This window comes from Aulonocara stuartgranti (assembly GCF_965226115.1).
Source record: "Aulonocara stuartgranti genome assembly, chromosome: 5".
NCBI classification, from domain to species: domain Eukaryota; kingdom Metazoa; phylum Chordata; class Actinopteri; order Cichliformes; family Cichlidae; genus Aulonocara; species Aulonocara stuartgranti.
In genome coordinates this window covers 27,609,054-27,632,166 of record NC_138943.1, presented here as the reverse complement: position 1 = coordinate 27,632,166, position 23,113 = coordinate 27,609,054, and the positions used below count along the sequence as shown (strand labels likewise).

At 40.5% G+C, this 23,113-nt stretch overlaps 3 protein-coding genes across 4 annotated transcripts; 1 reads left to right on the top strand and 2 right to left on the bottom strand.

Moving 5' to 3' along the window:
• Positions 1–182: 182 nt before the first annotated feature.
• On the bottom strand, positions 183–22,404 carry LOC309706072 (retinol dehydrogenase 12). 2 transcript variants are annotated; one of them, XM_082532308.1, is made up of 6 exons: positions 22,158–22,404; positions 16,193–16,432; positions 2,634–2,723; positions 2,400–2,462; positions 1,467–1,576; positions 183–546 (listed from the first exon to the last, which is right to left on the bottom strand). In XM_082532308.1, the coding sequence occupies exons 1-6, from the start codon at positions 22,315–22,317 to the stop codon at positions 367–369; spliced, it is 843 nt and encodes a 280-aa protein (XP_082388434.1). In that variant the 5' UTR covers positions 22,318–22,404; the 3' UTR covers positions 183–366. The 2 variants fall into 2 exon arrangements, with proteins under 2 accessions (XP_082388434.1, XP_082388433.1); XM_082532307.1 differs by having other exon boundaries at positions 2,274–2,462; positions 22,158–22,402.
• LOC309707371 (uncharacterized protein) lies at positions 9,055–11,137 on the top strand (the record flags this gene model as incomplete). Its single annotated transcript, XM_082534683.1, has 3 exons — positions 9,055–9,650; positions 9,967–10,102; positions 10,385–11,137. The coding sequence occupies 3 exons, from the start codon at positions 9,055–9,057 to the stop codon at positions 11,135–11,137; spliced, it is 1,485 nt and encodes a 494-aa protein (XP_082390809.1).
• On the bottom strand, positions 11,598–14,162 carry LOC309706071 (uncharacterized protein). The gene is made up of 4 exons (XM_082532306.1): positions 14,140–14,162; positions 13,141–13,335; positions 12,976–13,052; positions 11,598–12,719 (listed from the first exon to the last, which is right to left on the bottom strand). Exons 2-4 carry the CDS (start codon positions 13,264–13,266, stop codon positions 11,744–11,746), a joined length of 1,179 nt encoding a protein of 392 aa, XP_082388432.1. The 5' UTR covers positions 13,267–13,335; positions 14,140–14,162; the 3' UTR covers positions 11,598–11,743.
• Positions 22,405–23,113: the final 709 nt, after the last annotated feature.

Below are 23,113 nucleotides of genomic sequence, written 5' to 3'. Positions count from 1 at the left end.
GAAACTGATTTCTCTCAGACCTCAAGGAAATTCATAACCCTTTATAGCATGATGGTTACACAGACGTAATGCATATTCTGAAAAATCATTCAAGCTATTTAGCAATGATCCCAAGGGACACAGACACAACTTGTAAGATTTCACTAAATGTTCCTTTAAAAAGAAAGAATTGCACTGAGTGGTCACTGTTGGTTAAACTTTATTAACAAAAATACAGTTATTTAAAGAAAATGTGCATGCAAATTACTTAAGGCAAAATAGTAAAAATCAGACATTGTGGTGGCAGAATTGCATAGGCAGTAGGTGCAGTGTGAATGACTTTGGAATTTGACCCCTCTTGTTATCAAACCCTCCCAGCTAGTGGTTTCAGAGCTTTGATGTCAGTCTTTCGCAGAATTCAAAGTCCTTGACCGCGAGGGCAGCATCCCGAGCTAAAGGGATAGGCAGAGTCAGGGAACAGTCGCTATCAACATACTTTCCGGTTACACCCTCCAGCTCCTCTGCTACAGCACAATAGATTGTGCTCACTGCCCCTGCTTCTGGTGACTGAAAGGGAGATTAGGAAAGGTGGAGAGGAAACATGAAAATTAAGGTCAACAAACATCCTTAGAGCTACAAATATGCAGCTGGAAAACATGTAATCCCAGCCCTGTTTTGTGCCTAGTTAGAGCCAGTTGTTGAGCACTGGATGACACCAAAGATACAAGTCACAGATGAATAACTTTCCCTTACAATATATTGTAAGGTAATGTTAGGGGGTGCAAGTATATAATAATTCTGCCTCTACACACCACCACAGTGAATGCTAAGTCAATGTCCGACTGAAGTATTAATTCAAGGGGGTGAAAATCCTTGGACATTACCAAATGCACCAAATACTGCACTGGGTAGGCTCTTTAGAAGTTTTCTGGCAAAGCCGCATTTGGCCTTGCTAAAAGCTACCAGTGGTTTGTATTGTGCTGTAAACGTTCTGTATTTCCATTCCAGGTGTCTCTTGATTGTAGACTTTGACAATGATAGGAAAATGTAAAAGTCTGCACTTCAATCACTTCAGTTGTTTAATATGAAGTCTATTTTGGCGATTGAGAGAGGTAAAGTTACAAATTTGGTGTCACTGTTCAAAAAGTTGTGGACCTAACTGTAGTTTTCTTTTCCCACTTTGCAGCAGATTATCCCATGTTTAAAATGTCAATATAAATGCGAGAACAGATGTATACATCTGAGAGACAAGGCTAAAAATGAAAGAGATGAGGATACAACCACAAGGGGGAAAAAGCAAAGAATAAGAACAAAGGATTCCTAAGATTCCTACAGCAGGAAAGCTTCATTTTATACTTAACCACAGATATGTGAAATGTTTTAGCGCTTGAACTTGTTATTCTAGTTTTAGCAGTTTGGTTTGTGCCATCATTGAAACAGTCTGGATTTGGTATCTTATTTTAGTTTGGTTGCCTGTTTCAACTTACCTTGAAAAAGAAAAACCCAATAAGGTTGAAAATCCAACGGACCCAAAACGAATAGTGTCTCATTACTTCTGTCATCACAATACCGGGGTGGACGGAGTTTGCAGTTACATCTATGTAATGATAAAAGTACAACAAAAAACAACACTGAGACGGTCACTGAAAAGGTAAGCACTGAGGGTTTGATAGGATGTTGAGAAATTAATTTTATCCTAAGTATTAGAGGCTGGAGTGGGTGAAGCAGATGGAGCTGGCCTGTTTTTGATGGTACAAACTGAAGTTCACAGTTTGTCCACACACTCCCACAGCCTCACAGGATGTAACATTCTGTAATGAAATAACATCATCCAACAAGCCACCGTTCAGCCTCTAATGATTGCTAGAGATTGACTTTCAGCATGATGCAAAAACTGAAAATGAAAGTTTAATACTTTCTAGAATCTAGAATCTCTCAGTATTTTACCAGCATATTTTATGAATATTCAAGGCCAGTTTCATCTTTCAGATTTCTTAGAAAAACAGACAAACTACTGTATAATGTATGGGGCAAACAATACAAATACAGAGAGGAGCAGGAAGCCCAACAAACAAGGGTCCTATGAGAATAACTTTTAAAGACTGATCATCATCAGAGTGCATTATTATTTAAATCACATAAAGCCATGGCTTATGTGTATTTTTAAATCTGAATGTGATCATCATCCATCTTTTGTTACTGCTTCTTATTTTGTCATTTATTTTCTTTCAGTGCTCTTCCAATGGCAGAGATCCCTCCTGTACATTCATAATATTTGCTTTCCTGTAGCCTACCTGTGCCTTTTAGTCTGCGTGCTAGCTCGTTGGTACAGATGATATTGTGCAGCTTAGTGTTGTTGTAGACTTGATCCATGCAATAGCTCAGGTTCTTGCCGTGAAAATGAGAAAAGTCCACTTTACCCCTCTTGTGGTTGACTGAGCTGACGCTGACGATACGGGATGGAGACGAACTCTTCATCAGGTCTGGAAAGAATATGAAACACGTTGTGGCAGCAAGGATACGATGAGAAGGGGAGACACCAAAAAAATGGCAGATATTTAGGATGACCTGACAATTGCAGGCAGTAGTGTATTATGCATTTCGTTTTCTCAACACAGTACATCCCCTGTGTTAAATAGACCCCACAGTCTTACCCAGCAGCAGGTTGGTGAGAAGAAAAGGTCCCAGGTGGTTAGTAGCAAAAGATTCCTCAAATCCATCTTTGGTTATGTTCCTTGGTAAACCTGATTGATAAAAAGTTAAATCCCTAGAATTAAAAGTTGATCTAAAAGTTGACGTCATAAATCAGACTAGGTTTTCTAAGGTTGATGTTTAACACAAGGCTAGCACACCGTGTACCACTCTCTGGTACTCTGTGTGGTGTTTTAGTACAAGACAACTTCAGAAAGTTGGAACACTGCTTACATAATGCAATGATTTACAAATCTCCGCTTTGTTTGGCAATGGAACATAGAACATAGTGGTGCTAAAAAGAAACAGATGAAGGAACATGATAACATGAATGGGAATAAAAATAGCATCTTAAAGAGGCAGAGGTTCTCAGAAGTAAAGATGGGAAGTGTTGAAAATATTTGGCATATCATGAAATTAGCAGCTAGAATACTTTATCAGACAAGAATGGGACAACAATCCTTGCCAAAAAGTCTAGCAGCTCCGCAGTTTGATGCATTCGATGTCCCCAGACATTTACAGACTGTTTTTTTTTTTTTTTTTTTTTGAACTTTTAATTGCAGAGCAGGAAAACAGCAGTCACCAGCATATACATACACAGGACAAAGATGCATCTACATGTATAGCAGGACGTGGGAGGCAGAAAGAGAAAGCCAACAGCAATATTAATAAACAATGAAAAAGGTTAACAATCGTCCCTTTGTTGCCAGGCTAAATCCCGTAAGCCCGATTTCAACCTCTGAGCAGAAGGAGTGTTCAGGTGGGCCAAAAAAGGGTCCCATATGCGATAGAAAAGGAAAGGTTTGTCCTTAAGTGCTGTAGAGAAGGCTTCCATTGGCATGATACATATCACAGACTGTAGCCACTGGTTGACAGATGGGGCCTTATCAGAAATCCACAGTACCATAATGCACTTTCGAGCGTAGTGCAGCAGTATGTGAAGGAGATCTTTGCTGCGAAAGCCGGCAGGTAGCTCATCGTTCAGTCCTAACAGGCAAGTCCTTGGACCCAGATGCAGTCGGCAATTAAATATAGTACATAGCTTGTCTATAAGTGATCTCCAAAACTGTAGAATAACAGGGCAGCTCCACAGACAATGAAAAAAGGAACCAACAGCAGACTGACATTTGTTACAGAGATTAGGCAAAGCTGGATACATTATGTGTCTCTTCTCGGGTGTAATATAAAGCCTATTTATAAGTTTAAACTGCCTTTCCCAAATAGAATTAGATGCCAAGGCTTTAAAAGGACGACAACACAACTCATCCCAAGCTTCAGCATCTATAGCGCCTACGTCTGATTCCCATTGGCCCTTGATTTTGTTAGAGTTATCCATTCTAAGATCAGAGAGAATGTTATAAATCTTTTTAGTGATACATTTTAGTTGGGTAGTTTTTACCATGAGTGATTCTATAGGAGAAAGACCAAACCCTCCATTCAAATCCTTCAATTTAGAAGTAATATAGTGCTTTACCTGAAAGTACTTCAAAAAATCCTTATTGGTCAGACCAAACTTGCTTTTCAGTTGATTAAAAGTAAGAAGAGAGTTCTCATGAACAAGATCACCCACTGTATTAATCCCTTTTTGAGACCAGTCCGCAAAACCAGCCTGAAGACCAGGTAAGAAGTCAGGGTTTTCATGAATAGGAGTAAGAAGGGAGAAACAATTATAATATCCTTCCAGGCGCCTGACTTTGCGCCAAATAACGAGCATATTCTTTAGCACCATATTATCTTGTGTTAGAACTGTGGCTTTACCTGAGGAAATATATAGCAGGTTCCGCAACGGAATGCCCTTTAAAGAAGCGGACTCAGCGCTGAGGTAAATGGAATCCGGATCGTCCATAAACCATTCTGTAAGAAATTTAAACTGTGCAGCCAAGAGGTATTGTGGGAAGGAGGGAGCGGCAAGACCGCCTTTCTGAACAGGCAAACACAGAAAACTGTATCTCAGCCTAGGTCTTTTCTTACGCCATATAAAAGAAATAATTGAACCATTTAATTTTGACAAAACCTTTTTGGACAGAGCAAGCGGTAACATCTGGAATAAATACAAGAGGCGAGGGAGGATATTCATCTTGACCAGATGAATACGACCTAAGAGAGACAGAGGGAGGCTGCACCACCTACCCAAATCGCGATTGATGGTCTGAATTAAAGGGGTGTAGTTCAGACTATACATTTCTTTTAGATTCGGTGAAATCTTTACCCCTAAATAAGTGAAACCGGAGGGAGACCAACGAAAAGGCTGAGAAATGTTTGGATCAACCTCATTTAGAACAGAGAGGGGCATAGCCTCACTTTTAGAAAAATTGATCTTGTAGCCTGAGAAGGAGCCGTATTGGGAAATTAACGCAACTAATCTAGGAATTGAGTGAGCAGGAGAATTTAGAAAAATTAAGACGTCATCTGCATAAAGTGAAATCTTATGTTGAGAATTGTTCAAACAGAGTCCTTCAATAGCAGCATCCTTCCTAATGGCTGTGGCAAGGGGTTCCATAGCCAGGGCGAATAACAAAGGGCTCAGCGGACAGCCCTGTCGACTGCCACGTTCAATACTGAAATTGTCTGACCTATAACCATTGGTAATCACTGCCGAAAGAGGGGAAGTATAAAGGATCTGGATCCATTTAACGAAGTTGTCACCTAAACCAAATTCTTGAAGTGTGAAAAGAAGAAACGGCCATTCCAGACGGTCAAAGGCCTTTTCAGCGTCAAGTGAGATGACTAGAGCCTCAGGGTTAAACAAAGATGAGTGCTGAATAATGTTAAGTAGGCGCCTCACGCTATGTGTGGAATACCGCCCTCGTATAAAACCAGTTTGATCATTCTCAACGATCGAAGGTAGTACTGGCTCAAGACGTACAGCCAGGACCTTAGCAAGTATCTTCAAATCAAGATTTAAAACAGATATAGGCCTATAGGAGGCGCATTCTTCTGGAGGTTTCCCCTTCTTCAGAATTAGCGAAATATTAGCCTCCATTAAGGAGGGGGGGAGAGTGCCTGCCTCAAAAGAGGACAGAAGCATCTTATACAGTGGGGAAGTCAGAATCTTACTAAATTTCTTAAAAAATTCCCCCGTGAACCCGTCTGGACCCGGGGCTTTGTTATTTGGAAGCATCTGAATAACTTTCAAAATTTCACTTTGCGTTATAGGTTTACATAAATCATCCCTTTGGATTTCAGTAACTTTAGGTAAATTTAGTCCTAAGAAGAAGTGATGCATACCTTGTTCCAATGTTGGTTTAAACTGGGAGGTATATAACTGCTTATAAAAAGTTTTAAAAGTATCATTAATAATTAAATTGTCATATTTAGGTAAACCAGATGAGTCTCTAACACATGGGATATTACAACCAGCACCCTTATTATGAAGAAGATTGGCCAGATAGCGGTTAGGTTTATTAGCAAACTCATATAACCTCTGCCTCATGAAGAAAAGAGATTTCTCAGCCTTTCTTGTCAATAGTGCCTCCAAAGCTGTTTTAACCACCTGAATTTCATTCCTTAATTGCTCTGAAGGTGATTCATTATGTTTAGCTTGCAGTTCGTGCAATTCCAGTTCTAATTTCCGTTGTTCCATCTGATTTTTCCGCTTCAGGCCTGCTGAATATGATATAATCAGTCCACGGGTGTAAGCCTTCAGGGTGTCCCAAAGCAGGCCTGGAGAAACTTCAGGGGTTGCATTGACCTTTAAAAAATGTTCAAGCTGATCATTTAAAAATATTTCGAATTTTGGGTCGTGAATCAAAAAATTGTTAAATCTCCAGGTATGAGACCGAGGGACAGGATTTAGATCACTTAGCTGAACAAAAACCGGCGCATGATCTGATATAATAATATCGCCTATTGTACATCTCAAAATGTTTCCCAGTGATCGCTTGGGGGTGAAAACGAGATCGATCCTACTACTTGTTCTATGAACACCGGAAAAAAAAGTAAATTCTTTATCGTTAGGATGAAGAGTCCGCCAGGTATCAACCAGATCAAGTTCGTTACAAGTATCTAAAAGTGCTTTGGCCCTTGTAGACATTTGAATTTGTTTAGGAGGGGATCTGTCCTTAGTTGTAGAAAAATAACAGTTAAAATCACCGGCTATCACAGAATTATCACAAACCCAATCAGAAAAGGAAGAGAAAGTATGAGCAATAAAGTCGTTAGACTGTACTGGCGGAAAGTAAATATTCAGAAATGACACCGCCTGACCACCTAGGGTGCCTTTTAAGGAAACATATCTACCAGACTTATCACAAATTGTTTGGTCAACTGTCAGCGGTAGGTGTTTATGTATTAAAACGGCTACACCGCGGCTCTTACTCGTAAAGGAGGAACTAAAAACTTGACCGACCCAATCACGTTTCAGTTTTAGATGCTCCTGAGGAGACAGGTGAGTTTCTTGCAACAAGGCAACATGTACATTCTCCCTCTTAAGAAAGCTCAATATTTTTTTTCCGTTTAACAGGGTTATGTATACCTCCTACATTCCAGGAACAAACATTCAACATTGAATTATCACTTATCATACAACATTTTAAATAAGCATGGAACCACGCTCAGGTGACCAAAGCATAGCTGATATGTAGGGCTCCCAAACACTGCTCTACAACACCAGTGGCAAGTAAAATACACATAGAAAAACAAACGTCCTGCTCTGCTAACAATTAACAGAAAACTATTTATAAGAAACAGAACCGTCAAGAAACCAGTGAGTATGGAGGTCAGACAAAGGTCTTCAACGCCCAGCAGGGGGCGCAAGCAAACTTTCCAACTTGGACATAGAAAGATGCTGGACCAGAGTACGAGTCTTTTCTTAATCAGTAACGTGAAACAGTTGCCCGCCCGCAGCTAAAACAAGAATTCGGATTATAAATGGCTAAATAAAATAGTCTATGTGTATGGGGTTATTATCTCCGCACAGACCCGAAAAGGAAAAAAAACGGAACCAAACAGAAAAAATAACAATAATAATAAACAGGGAAGGAAAAGAAAAAAAAAAAAAAAAAAAAAAGGAGGAGGAGGAGACGAGGGATTGGCGAATGCCTCAGGTATGGGACAGGAGCACAGATCAACAGTCCACTGGAGCCACCGAGGATGAGCGCGGCCCCGCCCCTTGAGGTACGTTATCCAGGTAAGCTGAGACTGCTTCTGGAGATCTAAAAGATTTCTCCTGGCCATCGATCTTGATCCTAAGGACAGCCGGGTACATCATAGCGAAGGGGACACCCATCTCCCTAAGGCGTTGTTTGACGTGGTAGAATCCCTGGCGTTTCTTCAGAACAGCGGCGGAGAAGTCCTCGAATATCATAATAGGAATGCCATTATGAAATAAGGACTGCTTCCTCCTAGCCGCTTGCATGATCCGTGCTTTATCCTGGAAGTTGTGGAGCTTTATGATGACCGCGCGGGGCCGCTGGGCACTGGAAGGGAGGCGTGCAAGCACCCGGTGGCAGCGATCGATTTTAACAGCGCCGCCCTTGAAACTCACAGCCACCAACTCCGGTAACCACGTTTTGAAAAAAGACACAGGGTTGGTACCTTCACTGCCTTCGGGTAGCCCAATAACACGTATGTTACACCGTCGGCTCCTGTTCTCCAAGTCATCAATCTTATCCAAAGCGGCCTCCAGCTTAAGCTCCACTTCAGAAATCTTGGCGCCATATCCCGCTGTAACATCTTCCTGCGTTGATATACGTGCCTCTGCCTCCTTCATTTTAACATCCAATGCAGAGATGTTAGCTGCGCATGTTTCCAGTCTTTTCAGAACTGGATCAATCTTCTTCTCAAAGGAGGCCTCCACCGCCCTCAGCACCTCCGCCGATATCCTCTCCACCAATTTGTCGACGTCCATTCGGTCGAGAAGTGGGGGCGACTGGGCCTCCGCCATAACCGCTACAGCATGATCGCTGAGCAGAGGGTGATTTTCTCCGGATTTGCCCGGTTTCGACCCAAGGTTGAGCTTCTTCTGGGTGCTTGGCATCGTACGACGTTTAAAAGTCGAAATAAACAGAGACTTTAACCAAACAAGACATATAAAGGCCTAAACAAATGCCAAGCTGCGGGAGCGGGCGAGAAACACAGCTACTCCGCCATTGACGTCACGTGACCCCTACAGACTGTTGTTAAAAGAAGAGTGGATGGTAACACCCCCCCCCCCCCCATACTTTAAATGTTTACGTGTTCTATCTTCTAAAATAAAATATTGGTTTATGAGATTTGCAAATCATTGCACTCTGTTTTATTTACATTTTACGCAGCATTCCAACTTTTTCAGAATAGACTACTTGCACTAGGGCATGTGACGTATTTCCGTTTCCAAATAGTACCGCTTGTGCGTTTCCGGTACGTTTGCTTATCTATCGGTAGCTATGCTAATGTCGCTTCAGAATGAGTATAAAAAGGAAAGTATTTAAAACAGAACATTTTCAAAAACAGGAGAAGAAATACTCCGAGCATTGCTGTGTCCCACTTTGTTCAGCTTCAGCCAAATTTAACGGCATACTAAGTTTTCATGCCTTTCCGACCCATTCCGACTTGAGAAGACAATGGCTGGTAAATATACGCCGGGATCATTTCACGATTACCTCTCACACCAGGGTCTGCTGCAGACACTTTGCCAGTGATCAACTCATAGAGCCAACAACCCTCGATGGTCGAAGGCGGCTTATTAAAGGTGCTGTACCAACACTTTTTGAGTGGAATGGCTATAAAGTTGAACCACCGCGGCGTAGTGTTTGGGAGAGAACGGAGCGACGCCCTGAACTAGTTCCTCCTGACGATCAAGAAGAGCACAGTCTTACAAGAGATCATGACTACTGCTCAGTCCCTGAGCCATCTGCATTGGACATATCTGCATCAGCTGCAGAAGACCTGTCCGAAGACGTGGAGACTCTGAGGAAGGAAATACAGGAGTTACGTGTCCAGCGAGAATTTGGGTTACAGCGTTTTGCTGGCTCCGACACTGACATCCGATTCTATACCAGGTACATCTAAGTTCTATTCAAGCTAACTGTTTAAAATATACCAAGGTCACCATCAGTTAAATTTCGAAAGTTTTTCCAGTCTTAATGAAAACAAAATAGAAATGTACTTTTTCTCTGCTGATTGTATGTTTTATGTAGATGCTTTAGTATTTAAACAATATCCTAATGCTACAGGTAAAATACAACACCAAATACTCTTAATCAGACTATTTTATACAGCATTCCATTAGCATATTTGTCACAGTTCACATTATTTTTATGTCAGTGTGTAATGTTAATTAATGATTGACACGATGTATGTCTCTCTCGTGAATAGATTTCCAAGCTATGATCATTTGATGGCATTCTGGGTTTTGATTGAGCCTTGCATCTATAAAATGATCCGGGTTTCAAGAGCCAAGTCAGCTGCCAATCGGAACGAAGAAGTGTTGACACGTGCACGCACATCAACAGTAGGTTATGGGTTTGTTGGTAGTTAGAACTAGAGGTGTAATGTTATTGTATTTATGTACAATAACATTACTTTATGTACAGTAGCATACATACACAGGTGTATGTATGCTAGACTCAGTATCCTTTACATACATACACCTGTGCACTACAGCACCTCATTGTTTACCCCATGGTACAGTATGGTATGCCTAACCATTACAAAACATTTAGCCAAGAAAAGAATAATTTTACTAGTTCATAGCTTAAGGAGTAACATTTTCCCTTTTGTTTTCACCTTCCAGAGGCAGCTGCTACAGCCAATTGACGAGTTTTTTCTTTTCCTGGTTTTCCTGTCAGTTGGTTTGAAGGAGAGGGACCTGGCACACCGATTTAACATACACCAGTCCACAGTGAGCCGCATTATTGCAACATGGACAAATTTTCTTGCCACTGCACTGGGGTCTCAGTGCATCTGGCTTACACGTGAAGAAGTGCAAGCTTACCTCCCTGAGGAATTCAAAGATTTCTCAGACACCCAGATGATCCTTGACTGTACAGAGCTGAGGTGTCAGACACCATCCTCACCACTTCTCCAAAGTGAAATGTACTCTTTGTACAAATCCCACTGTACGATGAAAGCCCTGGTTGGCATAGCTCCACATGGTCCAGTGACATTCATCTCTAATCTGTATGCTGGTTCGGTTAGTGACAAGGAACTATTCAAACAATCAGGCATTGCTGAGAAGTTGACTGAAGACATGGCAGTGATGGTAGATAAGGGCTTCCTAATCACTGATTGTTGTAAATGCAAAGTGTACTGCCCACCTTTTCTATCTAAGCAGAAGCAGATGCCAGCATACCAGGTTAAGGAGACGCAGGCCATAGCCAGACTCAGGGTACATGTGGAGCGAGTCATTAGGAGGATCAAACAGAACAAACTTTTTGATAGCATCATTACCATGTCACATGTTTATAATATCAACCAACTGTTTGTAGTGGCATGTATGCTGTCAAATTACCAGAACACAGCATTAGTTAAAAAATGGGTTAAGTGAGACAAGATGGATTTTTCCCAAGACACCAGTGCCAGTAACTTATGGAAAATGACCTGCAGCTGAGGCCACTACAGTTGCATTTCTTCCTTCTCAGCTGACAATACTTGATTACAGAACTGGTACTTGAGTGCCGATAGTTGAGTTTCAGTTATTGATAATTCAAATTCATTGCAAATGTTTAATGTTAATAATACTGTTTAATTATAATACTATATTACTATTCAGATTCAACAAAACTGTTTATCAAAATTATAAAGTAAATCACTAAATCGTTTTAAAACCATAAGTGACATTGAGCTTTTGTAACATCAAAAATACCATTTGTCATTTTCTACAGTTCAGTTATTGTCTAAATGTATATCAGTATGCTAGGCATGGAGTTTTAAATACTTACCATGTAAATAAGTTCTGTACAAATTCAACGTTTTAATGTGTGTTTTTAAAAATTTAATTGATGCCATTGCTTAAATAACTGTTTATTGATGTCACATAAAAGTAACATGTAACAACAAAAGAATTCATGAAATATATTGAAAATAAAACATCAGTTATTTTGTTCCAGCCAGCCTGAAGGATCTGTTTTTCTTTTTGCTATGTTTTCACTGTTCATTTTTTCAAACACAGGTATCTTGGCATATATATGTAAAAAAAGAAATAGTCTGCCTTTTCTCTGATTGCATTGTGCACATCTGTATCCATGTATATTCTTTGCACTAGGTAGTCCTCTTGTGCCCACACAACAAAGTCACACCACTGCATCCCACTGATGAGCAGTTGTCCTTGCACTTGCCAGTAATATGCGTGGCTCTTTTTTAGTTTAGGGGTACCACATTCCATCTGCACATATTTGCAGTCAATAAAGTTTTGTACATTGGGACATTTGAATTCGACGAAGCCAAACTGGGGGTATTCATTGGGGTCAAAAACAACACCATCAGGAGATGCAGCAAGCCAGGGGGCAATGGGGTGAATGACCAGACCACAGGGTGAGTAGTTAACATTCATTAGCCTACTATACTCTGCTGCTATTGCAGGCTCCATCTCAGTTCCTCTCCTCATGTCTGCTGTCTGCCTTGTTCCCTTCAATATACGCTCTGCTAGTGACTCGGCCGAGCTCTGGCCTCTGACGTGACACACCTCCCGAAACCTAGAGGCAGTCACTCTGGGCCTGCGGAGCTGATGCCACTCAGACGAAGAGCTTTGCTCACGTGTAGCTTCCTCTATTTTGTGAGCCATTTCCAGAGTTACAGACAAGCTTTTCAGATGCAGAAGCTCTTCTTCTGAGCACACAAACACACAATCTGATGGCAAGATGTCATACCCCTCCAGAGGCAAGTGCGGTGTTGGTGGTGCATCGCGGTGTAGTGTGATGTACCGGGTTGTCAAAACCGGCTGCTGATATGACAGAACACTGCCCTCCTGCACCAGCCCAAAGGCACTTTCCACAAGGGGCTTGTCAGGTCTCATGTTCATTGTGGTCACAAGTGGCCTGTCCTCAATATTAAATTTTGCATATGCCTCCGTTATTCTGAACAAGCAGGGATCTGGTAACGGACCCACCATGCCTCTGTAGAAGCCACTCCTAAAGAAAACATCAATGACAATAATGTAAGGAAGAAGGTTGTTATACTGAACAACAACTAAACTAAAAACTAAAAGGTGTAAAACAGTGGTGCATAAGTTAGAGACTGGGATGTATATGTACATGACTGAGTTAGCCGTCTTCAGAAAGTGTAATGTTGTATGTAAATTAATACCTATTCTGACACATGTATGTATGAAAAAAATAGCAACATACATTTGTAACACGTGAAACCAAATTTTACAAATGTAATTACCGTACTCCAGTCTGGGCCATCCTATTTGGTACTGGCTTAGTGAAGATCATGGAGTTGATGGGTCCTGGCCTCACACCCTAACAGAAGACACATTTACTATGGATGGTGTTGCTGTTCATATGTAAACATGGACTAATTCAAAAACTTTAACCTCATTTAAATTACCACTGTCCGTGGCTTGTGCCATTGCTGTTCAGATTCCGTGCAGCTATGCACAGGGGGGACAACCGGCACTCTGAGTTGTGAGTAGTGTGCTGTTTGGAAGAGCAGTGCCACTGTGTGATTGCACATAACAGCGCCTGCCACACAGGAGCACTGGCTATGTGTCAGTATCACCGGCGATGAATCCAGAAGCTTAATCTAAGAAGAAAGAACGAAAATTAAAAATGTAACATCTTCATGGAAGAGCTGAACAGGAACATAGTTCAGTGTTATGGTTACGTACCCTCCTGAATGCTTAGTGTTTCCTTCTCTCCCTATTAAAACAACTTAACCATGCTTGATAACTGTAATAACTTAGATTGTGTATATTTGCAGTATTAACTTGTTGTCAAATGTTTCTGATCACCCAAACACACGTTGATTTAACTATCTGACTAGTCAAATTAGGAGTGATAAAGCAGGGAGACAAGGAAAACATTCAAGTTGATGGGCCTTTAGGAATGAACTTAACTAATGCTTAAATGAACTGAACCCCACTGAACGGGGATTAACAACTTTACACAGCTTCCTGCCTACACTTAGTCTGTGTGGTGCCTCACTCTTCCTCATCGACCTGTAGCACAGGGCTCTCACACCGACCTCCCCTGACAACCTGTCTTTATTGGACACTGAATAAAGATACAAGTACCATTAGCATTATTTCTGTATTACTCATTTCAGCATGTCTTAAACATATATATTTTACACTTAGCAAGAGTAGCATTAGGTAGTTAACTACCTCCATAGTTAGCCAACTACCTAACGCCATTATAACAGTGTCTAACTACAAAAGTGACATTAGTTAAGAAAACCTCAACTATAGTTTAGGACGACATAAAACACCGTTTAAGAAAACATGTAATGTAGAGAACTGACATCAAATGAAGGACATAGCGGAGTAACGTAGTGTTTGCATTTGACGTTAGCTAGCGTTTCTTTGTCGGTTAATTTACGTTTTCTTACCTTCGTAGTTGTGTATATAAGATGCAGCATATTAGTGATGGGACGTTCTGTATCGAGGCTTCGGAGCGTGTGTCGAGTAATGGAGGGGGCGTTTCCGCGAAGCGCGTATCGAGGCTTGCTTCATTTATGGGAGGAGCTGAAAATGATGACGTCCGAAGCCTCGCTGCCTGGCTGTACCACGTGACTGGTTCATGAAGCGGTTCGAACTTTGCCGCAAATAATCATTTTCCATACTGCCAGCATAAATATACACAGTATACTGCCATCACTACAATATACATGTTTTACACACTCCTTTTGTTGTTGACATTTACAGGCTGTGTGCAAAATGCCACACTCTTCAAATTCATGCCAGCTATTATTTTTACGTCCAGTAGGTGTCCTGCTAGAGCAAATGAAGCTTCATGAAGCTTCGCGTTGGGGTGAACCAATTGGATGAAAAGCTCCAGTGCTTCATGGGGCTTCATCTGCCCATCACTACAGCATATAACTTAAATCCTTTATCTAATTTGCTGGCGGGGGTAGTCGTCACTCTGCAAATCCGATGAACATCGGTGATGTTCAATTTTGGGAGCTCTTGTAGGCATCGAGTGTAGAACGTCGCCATGGTTTAACCGCACCGGAAGCACTGGAGCAGGACTACATAGAACGCGGAAGTGTTAGTGCAAGTAGTCCATTGTACTTGTAAATATTTGCGTTGCTGCCCTGCAAAGTCTGCCATACAAATTCGAGATCGGAGATGTCAAATTGATTTTAGATCGTGGGACACATATGTGCCACTTTAATCGTAAGGGACCATCAAAACTCCCCTTTATGTCAGTGTAAAGTAGTTCAACTGCACATTTAATCTCTGAAATATGGCAATATAAGATAAAGATGTGCTAATTAAACAGCGTGTCTCAGTTTGCTTTACATAAAAAAAAGAAATCCTACTGTAGTAAAAGAAAGAAATCTGTAGAGTTGTAATGTAAAGTAATGTGTAAAATTACAGAAAAAGTTCTGGTAGCCCATTGTCTAAACTGTCCAGTAATTATAAAGCAGAAAGTTTTTGTTAATTCACAGACATTTGTCATATTTTATTTATCTATTTATCTATTTTACTGCGGACACACAAAATTGTATAGCTGTGAAAAAGAAACAGGAGCTTTTCTGTGGTTTATTGTTTATCTATTACTTTATTACTTTGGTGTGGTATGAATGGCTGTGGATGAGATCTGTATAAATGTGTCAAATTGATGAAAATACAGTTTAGGTGCAAAATATATGCCATCCTTCAAATTTTCCAAAGACGTCCAGCAGACCTGGTTGGAGTCTTTATTAGGCTGATTTTGGCTTCCGGGCCTTATGTTTGGCACCCTGTTCTAGATTGTTTAGCTATTGCGAAGCGTTGCTTTCTGTATCCAGTCACGACAATGATCCATTTGTTTAGGCCCCTGATTTCTGTGTGCATCTCCTCAATCCCTGCTGTCATGCTAGATGAAACTGTTGTTCAATGATTCACTCACTAAACAAAAAAACCCAAACAGACATGTTTTTGTGTGTTTTTGTTTTTGTTGTTATGCATATTAGAGCTGGCTTTTAATTTTCGACAAATTAAATTGAATATAGTCCCTGGCCAGCTGATGTGTTTTACATTAGAACAAGCCTTGCTTGCTGTTTGCTCGCCAACTTTAGTAGAACTGCATTTTCATTGATAATTTATAATAGCTAGCTTTTTTTGCTACATCTCACAACATTGTGTGTTAGATTACTATTTTAACACAAAATGTCCAAATGAAACGCTCAAATTGTCTCAAATTCTTCCAGGTTTGACCTTGTGATGTACAACAGTGTTGCTTTTATCTTGTAAAAATGTTGCCATTAATCTTTAGAATTTAGATTTTTTTTCCATATTTGAATATATTTTCCCCAAACAGTTTCAAATAAAATAAGAAATGTAATTCATTTGCCTATTTCTAGTTTGTGTGTATGTGCTCATCTTCATTTAGTTATGAGCAGTGAGCGTGATTTGGTGGTTGTGTTGAAATCCTCGGACCGGCTCTGCTTGTATCACCTGATACTCCAGCATTGTTGACGAGGATGTGCAGCGCCTTCTCCTCTTTAAGAATCCTCTCAGCAAATGCTCGGACAGAGTCCATACTGGAAAGGTCCACCAGACGCAGATGTACATCCAAGTTTCCTGTTTTTTCCCTAATTTCGTTAAGTGCTGCTGTGCCCCTTGCCTCGCTCCGACAAGCCAAGATAACACGAGCCCCACGACGTGCAAAGTCCAGGGCAATGAACTTTCCAATCCCTAGCAGAGTGGAACAAAACAAAACATTACTTGTTGAAATATGCTTAAATAACAGATTAATCAAAAGACAGATTTACATAAGGTCTAAAACCTAAAACAAACGTTATGATTTTATTCTAAGTTTAAGCAGTTTTCACATTATCTGGGCATTTGTTCTGTGTTTTCTTGCATTTGCTTGCAGATATGCAGCTTAAGCAGAGTGAAGCAGATCTTTATTGCTCAGAAACTGTGACATGTTTTATACACACATATATGTATGTATATCGCATATTAGTGGTTTTAAAACATATACCCAAATAGGCGAAGACCCGAATCTTTCTAAAAAAAAAAAAAAAAAAAGCGAGGATGAACGTGAGGACAAACTACTAAAAGATAGTTGTTCTTATCTCACTCACTGAGGGAAGGTTAACTGATATCATGAAATGATGCAATCTTTAAACGGTTCTCCATTACAACCAAACCCCTTTAACATTTAGAACTGAAAGGAAAATATTTCCTCTCCTAAACCTTAGAGGGAAACAGTTTTATTTGAGAGCATCATGTCAGGTTTTTGTTGCAACTAAATTCAACTTTATTATTTCTATAGTGCCATTTCACAACAACAGTCATCTCAAGGCAATTTGAACTGATCCTGGAGTGTCGAAAGAATCCCCAACAATAACACAACCACCTCCGAGCAAGAAGTTGGCAACAGTGGGAAGGAAAAACCTTGTTTTATTATTAACCAGGTTCTGAGAGCTAGCTGCTGCATCACGTTGAGGGTGAAAGGAAAGAGGAGAGAGCAGAGAGAAATAGCTAAAAGGTAAACCATGGAAGAGGAGGTTATAGAGTTCAAGGTCGCCTGATCAAGCCCTAACGATAAACTTTCTCAAATGCAAACTTGCAATTGGTTTCACAGTAGAGGTCTTTAAGACCTGCAATTTGCATCCATTATCAATTTGTGTAATTCTACACAAATTGATGTAGTAATTCTACATTACTACACAAATTCTACTCTTTATTAAGAGAACATTACAGGACAATTACATTTCACAGTTTAGAATTCCCAATTAGTGTAAATCAGCATAAAAGAAACTAGGCTTCTAACACTAATGCTAATCCTGTCACGATCCTGGATCATAGACCCAGAGTTTTGTGGACTTTGTTGGGTCATTTATTGTTATATTTGATTTTCATGCATTTGGATTTTTTAGTTTGTAGCTTCTGTTCATTTCCATTTGAATTCTTGTTAGCGTCGTTTTAGTGTAGTTGCTTATGTGATTCCCCCCCCCCCCCCCCCCCAGCTTTCTTCCCCCCATGTCATTCTATGTCATGTCTTAGTGTCACATCTGTCTATTTCAGTGATGGCGTCCTATTTTATTTTGGTAACTGGTTGTGCTCTTTGTCTTTTTATACATAATTAATTCAAGCTGTTTCACATTCCCCACCTGTTTCCCATGACTACCCTCAATGTGTCTTCGTATAAACAGTGCCACATGTGTTTCACTATATTGCCTGGATAATGTTACTATGTAAATGGGACATTTTAGTTTCTATTCTGGGTTTTTGTTCAGACGATCTTCAACTGAGATATGTGGCTTGCGTTTTGTTTTAGATTTGGTCTTTGCATTCTGCATTTTGGGTCTTCGCTTTACACACTCTAAATCACGTTTTAATCAAGTCCCAATTCTTACGGTTTCCCACAACTCCCACTTTCCACGAACGTCTGGTTGGTGGATGACTTTGATGTTCCGGTCAGGAACTGTGGAGCTGAATTATCTCTTCTTTTGCTGGATGATCCACTGCAGCTTATGGGCAAACTTGTTTTATTAAGCAACATTTTTTTTGTCATCTTCATGCACATGTTATCATCTGGGATAATTTACAAACGGGCCTCAATTTCGACACCACATATGCTGAACACGTGTGCTGAGAGGATTTTTAAAAAGTGAGATATCTTCCTTTGAAGTCATTTAAATTAGCAGCAAGGAAAACTTCAGAAAGACAAATCTAAACCACAAACACTTCCACATTTCCACTAATTGTCATTTGCTTTCAATTATCCATCATAGAGAGTGTATCAGCGTAGCAGACACACACACACACACACACACACACACACACACGGGAGAGACTTCTTTGCTAGCTCCATAGTTACGTTGTGTGGAATCAGTTTGTTTAAATTTAATTAAACACACTTTAGTCAGAAATATGTTGCTAAGTTTTTTTTTATTAAATAAGTCATAAGCAACGCTACATCAGGTAATAATTGTCATCAGTAACTTTGATTTAGAGACTCCTATAATGACCAAAATTACAAAAACCACAAATAATACAGTGAGTCTTTCCCACTGTGTCTGATTGTTTATCTGACAGTCCGGTGTTAGTACTTTCACTGCACTGAACTAAATATTCTACCTCAGTCTTTTATTGTGGTCACAGTAGCATTCGAGCATTCCAAAGAGCTACGAAAGCACCTTTAACAGTGGCGTTGTCTTTGGGTCACTTTGTAAGTGCAAATTCAGAGTAAAACTGTTGGACAGACTCAATAAGCAGGTTATTTATAACACATCTCCCAGTTCACAAAGCGAGTATTACTGTTTTCAGTGCTTTCACTTATTCCCACGCTCTTATTCCCGCATAACTGGAAAATGTGTTTTAATTCCTCAGAAGCTGGAAGATGGGTGTTTAAGTATACACATATTTGTATATTTATATACACAGAGATAATCCAGTGTGTTAGACTGAAATGGTTGCAGTCTTTTCTGTGTTTCTACTCTCTTTCTACTTTGAAAGTGTTCTATTGTGTTTCTTTGACTGTATTCTAAAAAAAACCCAAAACATATTTGGGTAATGGTAAAAAATGAGGCTGTTGATAATCAGACATTTCCCAGAATTTTTTAGCTCTTTGTGGAATAATCTTGTTGTTGCACACATACACATTTATGCCTGACAGACTGTGCTGAATTTGGCATTTTTTTGCATCCATTTAACCAAAGAAATGGTAACAGATTATATGGCTCCTAGTAACAAAGTGGATAAAGTTACAATTTAACCCTCATCCTACTGAAATATTTAACAGGCATAGACTACCAACTGCATAAACTTCCTTGGGACATCAGAATAAATTACCTTAAGAACAATAGCAAATAATATATAATAGTGTTTTCTTTTAAAATGACTGTACTCCCCTTGATACTGTGTGATGCTTTAGTTTAACATCCATGCCAAACATTAAGTGAAGAAATCCATCTTAAGACTGCGTAGGGATATGGATACTTTTGACTGAGGTCCTCAGGGACCCCATGATATTTGTATTTTTTTAAAAACACAGGAAACAGTGATGTGATCACTCCAGACTGACAAAGTCATAAAACATTTGGACGTGTCATGGCCTCTGGGTTACTGATCCAGGATTTTGAACTCAAAACACAATGCCCTGGGGCAATGACCCAGGGCATTGTGTTTTTATTCCCTCGTGTTTCCAAATTCTGTGTTAGGGTCCTACTCTTGCCACAAGGCTATACATCAAGCCCTAGAATGACAGGAAAAACAACTGTGATATAATGACAAAAAACCCCCAACAAAAAACAAAACAAAACAGAAAGAAAAACCAAAGAAACTGAAAGGGTCTTTTTGACATTTGTACAAACAATTGCAGAACCAAAGAGTAAGCAACCATGCTCACCATGAATGTTCAGGGTGCTTACTCAAATCTTTGGCTCTCGGAGGAGGCGGACGCACTTTTTCTCCTCTCCCTTATCTTCCCTGCTAGTTCTTATGTCCTTGTCTAGTCTCGTGTCTTTTTTTGTATTACTTTCCCTGGAACACTCTCTCACAGTCTGTGTCTAAAACCTAAAAGAGAATTATGGATTTGATCAACTGGTCTCTGAATGCTATTGACACCCTTTAACGAGAAGTCTGGGCTCGGGAGAACCCGAGTGCCCTGGATGGACTTTCCCTGCCGGATACACGATGGACGGGTGGCAGAGGATCGTGTGCCTGGCGGGACTGTCGATCGAGGACGCTGAAGATATCTACCTATTTGGAACCATGATAACAGGGTTCTTGCTGATCGGAGCTGGCTTGGCCCTGGCTTATCGGAGAATTAAGAGAGCGGAACCGGCTGTTCAAATCCCCACAAGGCTGCCCGCTGGGATTGGAACGACAGGTGCGACTTCTCAGAAAGGGCTCACTGAAGGCAGCATGGTTAAGAGCTTGGAGGCGCTTACGACTGCAGTGAATGCTCAGAATAACACCTTTGAGCGTATGTATGTTGGATTACATCAGGAAAGAATCAACTCAGAACAACATCTCTGGGCGGAAGCTGGATTACACCTCGGATCAGTTGGCTGCGGTCGTGAGGTCTCAGAATCTGCTATGTGAGCAAAAAAGAGTGACAAGACCACAGAATCGACGGCTAATAACATCACGGAGAAGCTCGCAGCTATTAACGGGAGATTGAGAGACCAGTGTCGGAGTGTTAAAAACAGTTTGAAATTCTCAATTACCATCATAATGCGGCTACCCCTTCGGTACATTTCAATGCACATTCCAATTTTTTTTTCCTCACTACCTGGCCTGACCTGTCTCCCCAATGTGATGTTTGTATTGTATGTACGGTCGGCAAGGTCTGTCATCTCGGTTGTGGGCAAAAGATCTCATCTCATCATCATCTCAAATATTAGGTGATGTGCTGGGCATGAAAATCCAAAGCATCAAACATTTTGACGGCACATAAAAGGTGTGTAGCTAACATTGAATGTCTCCTTCCTAATCATTGTTGCCTCTACCTCCTACATTTTTACTATACTGGTTTTAGTGCTTCTCCTATTCTCTAAACAACTCTGTTACCTTTAGATTTAATAAAGGCGCAAGAACTCATAGGTTAGATTGTTAGTCCTTGAATAAATGTTTAATGTAGGTGAAATTTTTGATGACACTTTGTTGAACACCCTTTGATCTGGAGTAATAAAAGGAATTTTTTGATTTTTTTTTTTTAACTTCCAAGTAAACAATTAACATGCTTCAAGGTCACCTTATCTATATTAGTGCAGCACTGCAACTCCCGAAGAATGAGATTTAGCATTTTAGGTTTAGAATGACTTTAAAATAGATGCATATAGATAGATGCATAGATCATGGTACTGGTCATGATGAACAGCAATGGGAACTATATTCTAAGACCACAAAAACCTCCTAATAACTTTAAACAGCAGGGATACTGAATGCACACATGTAAGTGTCTGAGAGCTGAGAGGAATGAAAGCTGGAGTTAGAACCACTCCATTTTACCACAGAGTTTTGCCTCGATTTACGTCGCGGTCATGCAGAATCTTTGACAGATTTTTACACGATCTTATCAAAGCATCAAAGCATGTCGGCCGCTTTTCAGTGTAATACTTTTTTTTTGAAGTGCAACAAATACAGCCTCTCTTCATGTTCTTGCTGCTACCTTGTTATTTCCTGTAATTCCTGCAAATGAGACCCTCAATTTAGTGATGACACACCCTGGGATCACAATTGGTGGATAACCCTTCATAGCCATGGAACGTGAAGCCCCCCCCCCCCCCCCCCCCCCCACACACACACACACACACACAAAATAAATAAAAAAATAAGAATAAAATAACCCCCAAGCCCCCCAAACAAACAAACTAACAACAAAAAGACCTCAAGAATTCAGAATTTTAACAGCAAAATTCGCCTGCAGCTCTGTGTTAGTGGCTCTTAATATTCAACCAACCAGTATTGGCTCCCGTCACTATGGCAGTCTTCCCTGTCAGCCGCACGGCGCAGGCTTGTGGATTCCAGCGGTTTCGCATCTGCAGGCGCACAACAGCAGCCAGTAGCGCCGTCGAAACAGCCCAGAATGGGTGATAGAAGAAACCCAGCCAAGCCATCATCCTGCCGATGAGTCTAACGTCCGCGGGAAAGAAATAGACTGCTTTCCCTCCTCTCACCGCTTTAAGTAGGCGTGTTATGATTCAACTATCCAAGCACGTGGTTTAATCTTATATCGGAAGAGGAGTTGTTTTGTTTTTTCTTCCTTGCACTGTATAGCTTTTGTTATCGTCTCTCTATAAACTTTGGAGATTTGTAAGAGGAGAAAAAGCCGTCAGGTTTAGTCTGCAGAGCTAGCTCGGAAATTACATTTAAACAGACAACCTCTTTATCCATATTCAAACCATCTGGGCTGGTGAACAATGGAAGTGTTCATTTATTCAAATTAAGCTTGATTTTTTGGAGCCCTGATCGACATGGAGTGGGGATCTCACCAGTTTGCAGAATAAGAGACAAGTAAGCAAAAGTTCAAGCATATGGATGTAATTGCTCTACCAGATGCAGTTTTAATGGAACACATTCAAGCTGAACACATGGTCCTATCCATAGCTCTTCCATATGTTCCATGAGCTCACATCAGTGAGAACAAATACATGACCCACTTTAAATCATACACATTTGGCATCAGGGACGTGCAGAGAGGTTTAAAGGGGCGGGTGCTCAAAGTTAAAAAGGGGCACATTGAACCATGCTGAATAACAACAACACACATTCATCAAGAATCTAATATGGGAAGGGCAGGGCTGTGTTGATCTGAGACTATAGACATTAAAAAGTCCACAGGAGAGATGGTAGCTGATTAAACAAGTGTCATGAGATAATAACAAAATGCAAAGATTGGTGACAGCGCTTGGAACC

Excerpts from the sequence above, each read along its gene's own strand:
- LOC309706071 (XM_082532306.1), bottom strand. The coding sequence starts at position 13,266 with ATGTGCAATCACACAGTGGCACTGCTCTTCCAAACAGCACACTACTCA. Across the intron at positions 13,053-13,140 it reads GGCACAAGCCACGGACAGTG|GGTGTGAGGCCAGGACCCAT; the intron begins GTAATTTAAATG and ends GTCTTCTGTTAG. Across the intron at positions 12,720-12,975 it reads ATGGCCCAGACTGGAGTACG|GAGTGGCTTCTACAGAGGCA; the intron begins GTAATTACATTT and ends TGTTTTCTTTAG.
- LOC309706072 (XM_082532307.1), bottom strand. The coding sequence starts at position 22,317 with ATGATGGCTTGGCTGGGTTTCTTCTATCACCCATTCTGGGCTGTTTCG. Across the intron at positions 2,463-2,633 it reads TCTCACCAACCTGCTGCTGG|ACCTGATGAAGAGTTCGTCT; the intron begins GTAAGACTGTGG and ends TATTCTTTCCAG. Across the intron at positions 547-1,466 it reads TTGGGTTTTTCTTTTTCAAG|TCACCAGAAGCAGGGGCAGT; the intron begins GTAAGTTGAAAC and ends TCTCCCTTTCAG.